Here is an 11,984-nt window from a genome sequence, read left to right on the forward strand (position 1 = left end):
TCCTCTTTTCCTGTTTGCATACCCCTGATTGCCTTCTCTTCTCTGATTGCTCGACCCAGGACTTCCAATACTATGTTGAACAAGAGGGGTGAGAGTGGGCATCCTTGTCTTGTTCCAGTTTTCAGGGGAAATGGTTCCAATTTTTGTCCGTTTAGGAGTATGCTAGCTGTGGGTTTCTCATAGATGGCTTTTACTGTTTTGAGGTATGTTCCCCATATGCCTAGATGTTCGAGGGTTTTTATCAAGGAGGGGTGCTGGATTTTATCAAAAGCTTTTTCTGCATCTAATGATATAATCATGTAGTTTTTGTTTTAACATCTGTTGATGTATTTAATTACATTTATGATTTTACGAATGTTCAACCAGCCTTGCATCCCAGGTAGCCTACTTGGTCATGATGGATGATTTTTGAGATGTGTTGTTGAATCCGGTTTGCTAGGATCTTGTTGAGAATTTTAGCATCTATGTTCATCAAAGATATTGGCCTGTAGTTCTCTTTCTTTGTTCAGTCTTTACCTGGCTTGGGTATCAATGTGATGTTGGCTTCATAAGATGATTTGGGGAGAGTTTCATCTTTTTCAATCACCTGGAATACCTTCAGTAGGATTGGTATCAGCTCCTCTTTAAATGTCTTGTAGAATTCTGCTGGAAAGCCATGTGGACCAGGGCTTTTTTTGTAGATAGTTTTCTTATTATGTAGTTGATTTCCTTGATTGTTATTGGTCTATTTAGGGTCTCAATTTCTTCTTGTTTCAACCTAGGCAGGTTGTGTGATATCAGAATGTCCTCCATTTCCTCAGGTTTTCAAGTTTGTTTCCATACAAGTGTACGTAGTCGTCTCTAATGATCTTTTTTATTTCTTCAGGGTCAGATGTGACTGGATCTTTTGTGTTTCTGATTGTGCTTATTTTGGTTTTTTCTCTTTCTTTCTTGGTCAGTCTAGCTAGGGGACCATCGATCTTGTTTATCCTTTTGAAGAACCAGCTTTTTGTTTCATTGATTTTTTTTTTGTATTATCTTTTTGTCTTCTATGTCCTGGATTTGGGCTTTTATTTTCGTGATCTGGATTCTTCTGCTGAAATTCGGGTTTTTGTCATCTTCCTTTCCCAGCTTCCTTAGGTGGCTTGTTAGGCTGTTAATTTGTGATCCTTCCATTTTCTTCTTGTGTGTTTGTAGGGATATAAATTCTCCTCTTACTACAGCTTTCATGGCGTCCCAGAGATTTTGGTAAGATGTTTCTTCATTTTCAGTTTTTTCCAGTATCTTTTGATCTCTGTTTTGATTTCATCATTGACCCAGGAGTTGTTTAGCATCATGCTGTTTAGTGTCCATGTCTTTGTGGGTTTTGGGGGGACCATACTAGTAACATTTCTAAAAGATAATGTATATGAATCTCCTAGCCTAGTTCTTGGTATACAGTATGTGGTCAGTAAATACTAATTTCTCATTTCAGAAAATAGAATCAGAGTTAGGTGAGAAAGTGAAAAACGGCTTAGAGGAGCATCCGGATGAAGGAGTAGGATTTAGATCAGTTGATATTGGGGAGCACATTTTTGTAAGGAGATCACAAGAGCCAAGTAGCAAGGCCCACTTTGAGTGTAGGTGAAGGGTAGTGGGAAATATCACTACTGTATTAAGGTACTTTGTGTCACATTATAGAATATCTTTAGTGTGATTAAGAAGTTCATAATCAGTCTGTTAAGTAATAAGTAATTGAGGATGCTTTTTGAGCAGGAGAATTAACCTAATCAAAGCTGAGACATAGGGAGATTAATTTGGCAGTGATATGTCGTATTTGCTAGAGTAAGAAAAGACTGACCACAGAGAAACTAGTTTGGAGAACTTTATAATAATCTCAGTGAAGTTTAATGAGTCCTAATTAGTGTATTTCATGTCCCATTCTCTTTCAGTACCAAATTCAGAGACTTGCATCATCTTTATTTTAAATACATATTTCTGTTTATTTCTATAGTACCTTAAGGAGCACGTCCATAGAAACCATCCATCTTAACTTTTTAGCAGCACTATTAAATATAAAGGTCTGATAGTCTACTTAAGACTAGACTCCCAGTTTCAGATTCTTTCTCTTTACGCACTCCTGCATTTTAGGAGACACTCTTTGCACTAGCAGTCAGCAATTTAATATACTTGAGAATATTCAAGAATGTAGTGGGCAAGCATTTTTGTCAGGAAATTCAGAACTGTTAATGGTGTCACGAAAAGCCAAAAAGTATATTACCTTTTAGGTGCTGGCAATTTAGGAGGAGGAAAATTGGAAGAATGAGAGTTTGGAACTAAAGTTGGAGATTGGGGATTGGGCAGTGGACAATTGGGATGAAGATGTCCGACTACCCTCAGCCATCCTCATTTGTCTGAGATGATGGTGTTATATTTCCCTAGGAGTCTTCAGAGATTGCTTTTATCATGAGCACTATCTATTGTGTAACCTTTTTCCTAAAAATTTTCACTGGAATATTCAAATACTTTTAAGAAAATAATTAAAAGCTTTTTAATTATCTAAGATAGAAGGAAACACAAGAAATGGATAACATTTGTTGCCTTTGGGAAAAGAGGTTGGTGTCAGGGAAATTGTAGTAGAGCTTATATCATAAAAACATTTTGACAATTTGATGAAGAGTGTTGTGGTATGTTTGAAAATAAATTAAACTTTTTTTCTTTCTCTGTTAAGTGGATAGATTTCTAAGTGTGGTTAAATAATTAACTTTATTTGGAGGTAGCATAAATGGCCTGTATTTCTAGTTCATTGTCCAAATACTATATTTTGCAACTTTTGCAAAAATTACGTATCTATAAGTAATAATTGATGGTTTGAAATTAAATAAAAGAAAATACTACTAGCCTTTTAATCAGAAATGTTTTAATCACAAAACTTTTTCTCCCCCGCTAGGTTGGGTGTTGAAAACAAAGACATATTTTAGTAGAAATTCCCCTGTATTATTGCTTGGAAAATGTTACCATTTTAAATATGAAGGTAAGTGCTAAATTTGTAAACTATTTAAAAATCTTTGCAGAAATTCAGTGTGTAACTGTTTTTATTATTTTATTTCCAAGTTAACCTAGTTTGTCATTTTTCTGTTAAGTACTTGTATTTTGTTTAGCACATGACATATTACCATATAGTTTGGGTTTCTTGAGAACTACTTGAGAATCTTGTCATCTTTTATTATATCCCCCATAGTTTTGGACTTATGGTATGAATACTAAGTAAATGTTATTTGAATTGATGTATTAATATTCTTTATCAAGTTTTCTGATAACTTTATAAGATAACAAAAGTAACCATAGTTCATATAAAGAATGATAGTTTTTTCAATTCTTAAGGATGCTTTAGTATCTGAAATTGATTTGATGTTTCTGAATTTCTACATATTCTCCTTTCAATAATTATATTTTCTTTTAAAAATTTATGCCACTTATCAAGTGCCCAGCACTATGCTATGCTCTTTGGGAAATACCTTTACTTCTCATAACAAATCTGCAAGGTAGATTCAAGTATCCTTGTCTTTTTTTTTTTTTGATTTGGAGTCTCACTCTGTCACCCAGACTGGAGTGCAGTGGCCACTCCCGGCCACCGCAGCCTCGACCTGCTGGGCTCTGGTGATCCTTCCGCCTCTGCCTTCCAGGTAGCTGGAACTACAGGTGCACACTACCACACCTGACTAATTTTTTGATTTATTGTAGAGATGAAGTCTCGCCAAGTTGCCCAGGTGGGTCTCGAACCCGTGGGCTCAGGCAATCCACTCATCTCAGCCTCCCAAAGGCGCGGGATTACAGGCTGAGCCACCGAGCCTGGCTTGTATCCCTGTCTTTATGAATGTGAAGGCAGGAGTTTTGAGAAGTTAAACAAGTTGTCCAAGGTCACCAAATATTAAATGGCAGAGCTGAAATTTAAACCAAAACTATGTCTCTAATACTGGTATCCTTTTTAATATATATCTTTTTTCGGTTTTGTATTTTGTATGTGTGTGTGAGAGAAAGAGAAGGAGAAAGGGAAAGTGAACTGTGTGAAAGTGTGTTATTATCAAGACTTTTATTTATTTTTGGCTGACCTATTTTGGTATATCACTTATTAGCAATTTTCTGAATCCCTGTAAATGGCTTGTAATCATAACAGCTGACATTTATTGAGCATTTATAGTGTGCTAGGCAGTATTCTAAGTAATTTACGTGTATTAACTCATTGAGTTCTCACAATAATCTTGAAGGTTGAGTAGGAAGTTGATAGATCAAGAAAGGATGCATCTCAGGTAGATAGAATGGCATGATGAAAGCAATAGCAGTGAGGTATTAGAGGGCATATTTAGGAAACAAGAAACAGAGAGATGTCCGGTTTAGCTGTGGTGTGAGATAATTATGAAAGGATCAAATTATGGAGCAGGATCTTGAATACTGTCCTAAAGAGGTAAGTCCTCCCTCCCTCCCTCCCTCCCTCCCTCCTTCCCTCCTTCCTTCCTTCCTTCCTTCCTTCCTTCCTTCCCTCCCTTCTTCTTTCCCTGGCAGTGGACAGACACAGCAGTGTGGCTAAAAAGAGCAGTGTGACTTTGGGGTCAGATATGTCTGGGTTTGAATTTTGGCTCTTTTTACTTGTTACTTTGGGCAAGTTCTTTAATCTCCTTAAGTATTAATGATACCTATTTCATAGGTATTTTAGTGATGTGTCTGGTATATATAAGCATTCTAAATGATATTTATGATATAAGGAATTTCAAAAAAGTTATTAGAATTTTTTTTAGGGATTTTTTTGAATAAATACTTTGAAAACTCAAGAGAGGAAAAGGAAATTATATAGGAGCTATGAATGAGACAAATAGAAGGCTCTTCTGTTCTGGACTAGGAGTTGGGGTATGGGGAAAGGGAGTAAGGTGATGGGAGGCTGTATGTCCACTAAGAGGCTCTCTTGCTACCATCCCTGATGTTCATTAAAGTCAGCTAAGCTCATGAAATCCTTGATGTAAGAGAAGTGTTTTTGGAAAAGGATTGAATTTGACATCTGGAATGAGAAAGACAACACTATCATTATAGGAGCTAGAAGCATGTAGAACCATGAAAACTTAAGCTTTGGAGAATTGGCAGAAATCTTGGGGCTAGCTTTGGATTTCTACCTGTCATATAATTTTTGGTTCAAGTAAGTTTACTAAGTTTAGGGTTGGGGTACCCATCTGGCTTTTTTTTTTTTTTTTTTTAGTTGGAGTCTCACTCCGTCGCCCAGGCTGGAGTGCAGTGGCATGCTCACAGCCACCCCAGCGTCGACCTGCTGGGCTCCAGCGATCCCTCCATCCCAACCTTCCAAGTAGCCGTACCTACGCTGCCCCACCCGGCTAATTTTTAAAAATTTTTATTGTAGAGACAAGATCTCACTAAGTTGCCTGGGCTGGTCTCGAACCCACTGGCTCAGGTAATCCACTCGCTTCTGCCTCCCAAAGTGCTGGGATGACAGGCTGAGCCACTGAGCCTGGCCCAGTTGGCTTCTTAATTTCTACGATTATTATTATTCTCTTAGATTTTTGATCAAAGAATGCCAAATTTTATTTAGTTATTTTTGGTAATCTTTTGTTGAAAACTTGCTGGCTAAAACATTGATCATGCCTGGAAGGAACACATGATAGTCATAACTAATTATATGCTTGTGAAATAAAGAAATATATATATATTACTTCTGTCCCCAGTGTCTGACACAGACCTCCAAAAACTCTTGCAATCTCCTAAGTGTTAGAGTGCTAGGAACATCTTTTGTTCTAGTGTTTGGTCTTTGATCCCAGTTTCTGACACAGTTCATAAAACACTTGTAATTCCCTGAGTGATGGAGGTGATGTGGAAGTCTTATACAGAGCTCCTAAATCCCTTGGAATTTCCTGAGTGATTTGTCCTGATGAGGTGACCCTTGGTAGTCTCCTGAATGGGAGCTAGTTACCAGAAAGACCAGCCCATGATTAGAAGCTTGGAACTTTCAGCCCCATCCAATCCTCTGGGGAAGGGAAAGGAACTGGAGACTGAGTTGATAATTGATCATGCCTATTTGATGAAACCTCCGTAATAATCCCTAAAGTATGGGGTTTGGAGAGCTTCTGGGTTTGTGAATACATCTGTCTCCAGGGAGGGTAGTGTACCCCAACTATGGGAATGGAAGCTCCTGTGCTTGGGGCCTTTCTAGACCTTGCTTTATGTACTTCTTCATCTATAACCTTTATTATGCCCTTTATAATAAACAGCAAAATGTAAGTGCTTCTCTGAGTTCTGTGAGCCATGGTAGGAAATGATCGAACCTGAGGAGGGAGGAGTGGGAACTACTGATTTGTATCCAAGTTGGATGGAAGTATGGGCAACCTGGAACCTACTTCCTATGATGGCGTCTGGAAGTGGAGGTTGGTCTTATGGGACTGAGCCCTTTACCTGTGGTAACTTCAGGTGGTTAGTGTAATAATTGAATTATAGGACACTCAGTTGGTATCTGGAGAGTTGGAAAATTGGTTGGCATGGGAAAAACCTTCATATGTTTGGTGTCAGAAGTGAAATGTAATGTAGATGAAAAGAAAGTATGTGTTTCTATATAATGCTTTAGAAAGAGCTGATGGCGATGTAGAAGGAGTGAAAGTTAGCAGGTACAGTGACTTTGGTATAGAGCAGTGGAAATGGAAAGGAGGATATTGGATTTGAGATATTTTAAGGTAGAATCAACAGTATCTGGCAAATGATTGGATTTTGGGTCTTGAGAGACAGAGGAAACAAAGTCTTAAAGACCTTATCTTGAATGACAGGTAGTGTGAGTAACCAAGTATGGTATACTAGAGGAAGCTTGGATTTTAAGGAGGAAATAATTAATTTAAATTTGGACATGTGGTGTTTGAGATAGGCTGTTTGTAAATGAAGGGCAGGGGTATTGATTTGTTAGTTTTTGTTTTCAACAAGGTGGCATTTAAGGCCAGTAGGCCAATAGATAAGGTCACATTCATGGAAAGTATAAGTGGAAAATGTCTATCTTTAATGATGTACTGAGGAAGAAGGATCAGTGAATTAAACTGAGAAGAGAAGAGCAATACATAGGACCAAACCACAATAGTATGCTATCACAGAAACCACAGGAAAGAGATTTTCAGGAAAAAAGGAGCTGGACACATTGTATAAATGCTCACAGGAGGTTGAGCAGGAAATAGCCTGAGAAGAGGCTGTGGAATCCGGCAATGATAAATTGCTGATGCTCTTTAGAGAGCATTTTTGCTAGAGTGGTAAGGATAGAAAAGTAAAAGCAGTAATATCAACAGCAGCTAACCTACATTTACTGACTGTGGTTCTGTGTTATATACCAAAACCGCAAATTGTATTGTTTTATAGAGTGAATGGTTATGATATTGGAGTAGAGAAGAACTTCTTGTATAAAATATAAAAACAGTCTATAAGGGGAAATATTAATCAATTTTTTGAGTTGTAGTTTCACTCTGTTGCTCAGGCTGGAGTGCAGTGGCATACTCATGACCACTCCAGCATCGACCTGCTGGGCTCCGGCGATCCTTCTGCCTCAGCCTTCCAAGTAGTTGGAACTTCCACACCCAGCTAATTTTTGATTTACTGTAGAGACGAGGTCTCGCCAAGTTACCTGGGCTGGTCTCGAACATGCAGGCTCAGGCAGTCCGCTCGACTTGGCCTCCCAAAGTGCTGGGATTACAGACTGAGCCTGACCATATTAATCGACTTTACCACAAAATTATGACAAAAGACACCATAACAGTTAAAAGCAAGCCAGAGAGACAAGATATTTGTGTGCACTCTTTCTCTGTATGTATGTACCTATAATATAGGTATATATATTTGTGTGTATGCATGTGTGAAGATGTATTAGAAAATATCAGTCTCTAGAATAATAAAGAATCATAAATCACTATGGAAAGTATGAACAACCCAAGAAAAATGAGCCCATAAAATGAACTGGTGCTTTTAGAGTAAAAACGTGGATGGCTAAATATAAGAAAATGCTTATCTTAGTAATAAGAGGAATGCAAATTAAAATAGGTTACTATTTCTTATCAGATATGTAAAAATTTATAGGTTTGATAATATCATGTGTCAGCAAGAAATATAAAGAAATAGGAACTCAGACACTGCTGGTGAAAGGATAAATTGGTATAACCTCTTTGTGAGAAATTTGAAAGCACTTAGAAAAATTGGAAATACATGCAACTTAGGACCCAGCATTTCCACCTTTAAGTGTTTACTCTAGAGAAGTTTTCTGTATATGTGGAGAACACATGTACAATAATGTTTATTGTAGCTTTGTTGAAACAATTAAAAATTGAAAACTGTGTAAGTATTCACAGGTAGGGGATTAGATGAATAAGGTTATTCATTTTTTTCCAGAATGATTTATTGAGACCTTACTATGTACCAGGCACTAGAGTTACTGCTGGAATTATGATAGACACAGTTTTTGGTCTCAAGAAACTTACAGCCAGATAGATCAGACACATTAAACAAACAATTACAAAAATAATCCCATTATGATATTTGTGATGAAGCATCAATGTGGGGTATTATAAAACTGTAGAGGTAGATCAAATCATAAAGGAGTGCAAATAAGCAGAAAGTCTATTTCAAAATGACGTAAATAATAATGGCATTTATTATCCTACATAAGCAGAAGTCCTGAGGTAGGGATGGCCTTAGCTTGTTTAATTTGGTGCCTTGGTACCCATGTGGTGTCCACCTTCCCATTCTGCTATCCGCAGCATGTTGTTGCCACCTAGCTTTCCTTCTAGTAGCAAATTCAAGAGATCAGGAAGAATCCAGTGGAAAGACTTTCTTTTTTGTGTTATTTATTATAAATACTTAATTTTAATTTAATAATTTTAGTTATTTCAAATTTTTAAACACTTCAAAATTATGAATTATTCATACATAGAGAAGGAGATACAAACTTGTATGTATGTACACTTTCAAGATTAGTGAAAAAACTGTACTTCACATGAGAAATACAACATTTATGCATAATTCTTAAATCTCTGTGTGCTTTTACTCAGTTGTATCCCTCCCTATGCCAGAACCCCTTCTCTCTGCTGTGTTTTCGATTGCTTCATGTTTCCCAGGTTTTACATTTTGGTAAATGGAATCAAGCTATATTTTGTTTCTGTGGCTTGCTTACAGTTTTCAAAGTTGTGTTTTTGAGGTTTGTCCATGTATAGAGTTCAAGTTTACCTTTACTGCTGTGTGATCTTCCACTGTATAACTTGCCACAGAGGATTCATTCTACCATTGGTAAACGTTTGGATTGCTTTTTAGTGTTTTTGCCATTATAAGCAATGCATGTAGTATATTCTTGTATTATTGTGGAAATGAGGCTATATTCTCAGAATTTTTTGGAAAGATCATATTTGCTGTTCACTAAAAATATCTGTATGCAGGAAGGAAAGGAGAATTTTCCATTAGATAGAAGAATATCATGTTTCTGTTCTTATCATCTATTCTATGGATTCTCTTTTTCTTGGTCTTCCTTTTTTTTTTTAGTTGGGAATCTTACTCTGTCACTCTTGATGGAGGAGTACAGTGGCACAATCATGGCTCACTGCAGCTTCGACCTCTTGGGCTCAGGTGATCCTTCTGCTTCAGTCTCCTGAGTAGCTGGCACTACAGGCACACACCACCACACCCAGCTAATTTTTAAAAAAATTTTTATAGAGATGAAGTCTCTTTGTATTGTCTAGGCTGGTTTTGAATTCCTGGGCTTAAGCAATCCTCCTTCCTCAGCCTCCCCTGCTGGGATTACAGATATGAGTCATCACGCCTGATGGATTTTTTTTCCTTTTTCTTTCTTACTTTTTTTTTTTTTTTTCATTTTCTTTTTCTGATGAGTATAAACCAACGCCACCTCTTACACATTTCCAGAAATTGTTTTAGTAGCCACAGGAGGGAGGCCCTTGTACTTAAAAGCACAGAAATTTAAGTGAATCAAGTATAATTTTGAAAACAGGAAGGGTAATTCAAATAAAAAAGGGAGCACTTATATATTGTTGGTGGGAATGTAAGCTAGTTCAGCCTCTGTGGAAAGCAGTTTGTGATTTCTCAAAGAACTAAAAACAGACTTATCATTTGACCCGGCAATCCCACTACTGGTTATATACCCAAAGAAGCATAAATTGTTTTACCAAAAAGACACCAACACTTGTATATTTATTGCACTAGTATTGAGCAAAAAACATGGAACCAACCTAGGTGCCCATCAATGGTGGATTGGATAAAGAAACTGTAGTGCACACACATCATGGAATACCACACAGCCATAAAACAGCACAAAATCATGTCCTTTGCAGCAACTTGGATGCAGCTGGAGGCCGTTATTCCAAGTGAATGAACACAGAAACAGAAAACTGAATGCCACATATTTTCACTTATGAGTGGGAGCTAAACATTGGATACATAGAGGCATAAGGATGGGAACAACAGACACTAGGGACTCTTAAAGAGGGGAGGAAGGGAGGGATAAGGGTTGAAAACTACCTGTTGGGTACCATGCTCGCTATTTGGATGACAGATTCAGGAGAAGCCCAAACCTCATCATCATACAATGTACCAGTGTAACAAATCTGTGCGTGTACCCCTTGAATCTAAAATGAAACAATAAAGAAAAGAAAAGGAAATAGTGACAGTAAGCAGAGTAAAGTATAAAACAAGAGGAGTCACAGTAAAAGAGATAAGGGAACCTGGAATATTGTCAGAAGAACAAAGGCGAGTATGACTTTGAGGGAGTACTATATTAAGCATATTCTTGCTTGTGGAATTTTTTTTTTTTAATTTGTTTTGAGTCGGGCGCCAGTGATCCTTTTGCCTCAGCCTTTCAAGTAGCTGGAATTACAGGCATGCGTTACCATGCCTGGCTAATTTTTGATGTATTTTAAAGATGAGGTCTTGCCAAGTTGCCCAGGCTGGTCTCGAACCCGTGGGCTAGGCAAAGCCTCCCAAAGTGCTGGAAATACAGGCTGAGCCACAGGACCCGGCCCTAGTGGAATTTTTAAACTTTTAGGATACTTGACATCAGGGTCTGTGATTATGGGGGACTAATTTTCCTCTTCTGTGGGTATACCAACGCAGAATCTATAAAGATTTATGAATCCTATAGTTAATATCACTTGGGTGTATTTCTAGTTCTTAACACATGTCCTGAGATTATTGCCCTGTCTTGTCGGCTTTCTTTGTTGCCTCAACTGGAATATAATCTGTTTACCTCATTTAAGATATTTTAATGCCGGCATTTTCTCTTTGTAAATACGGGCTCACGGCTTTTGAGATTTACTGTATACTGGTTGATCTCAGCCAGTAATCTCCTTTTGATGCTCAAATCATCTTGGTTTTGACCAGTGGAAGGTCCTTTGAGATTGGCTTCTGTATCTTTCAACAAAACCAGATGAATTTTTGGAAACATCCTGCTTTCCTCTGTAACAAAGTGTTCAGACCCACTTTGTACTTTTCAGTATCAGATAGGAAATTAGCCATTTCCCAGTGAGGCCTGTTTTTTTCTTTGAGTTGGAGGCTGATTTTGTCATCCAGAATAGGGTGCAGTGGCACAGTCACAGCTCACTGCAGCATAGAACTTGTGGGCTCGGGTGGTCTTTGTGCCTCAGCCTCCCGTGTAGCTGGGACTATAGACATGTGCTGCCACACCTGGCTAATTTATTTGATTTTTCTGTAGAGACAAGGTCTCACTATATTACTTGGGCTGGTCTTGAACTCCTGGGCTCAAGCAGTCATCTCACCTGGGCCTCCCAAAGTGCTGGGATTATAGGCGTGAGACATCATCTCCAGCCCCTATTTTTTTTTTTTAGCAGAAAAATAGTGTGAGATTATAATCTGAGCACAGGGTGCATTGTGGGGATGGCATTGCCCCATGCCATTTCGTGAACAGAGCCAGAACGGATAAATATTTGTAGTGTTTTCTTTATAAAGGTGTGAATTCATATTAATATTTGATGTCTATTTCTTTT

The 11,984-nt window shown here is 37.8% G+C and overlaps 1 protein-coding gene across 7 annotated transcripts in view; it reads left to right on the forward strand.

The window, feature by feature from the left end:
* The window catches only part of ATG4C (autophagy related 4C cysteine peptidase), a 101,610-nt gene that overhangs the window by 29,360 nt on the left and 60,266 nt on the right, over window positions 1-11,984 (forward strand). For all 7 annotated transcript variants that reach the window (XM_008068359.1, XM_008068364.1, XM_008068362.1 and 4 more), the window contains one exon: window positions 2,909-2,992. In XM_008068359.1, the coding sequence (XP_008066550.1) occupies window positions 2,909-2,992 (84 nt within the window). The remainder of the gene's footprint in view (window positions 1-2,908; window positions 2,993-11,984) is intronic.

Source organism: Carlito syrichta, unplaced genomic scaffold, assembly GCF_000164805.1.
Source record: "Carlito syrichta isolate Samal-C Ts95f unplaced genomic scaffold, Tarsius_syrichta-2.0.1 Scaffold310501, whole genome shotgun sequence".
Classification (NCBI taxonomy): Eukaryota; Metazoa; Chordata; class Mammalia; order Primates; family Tarsiidae; genus Carlito; species Carlito syrichta.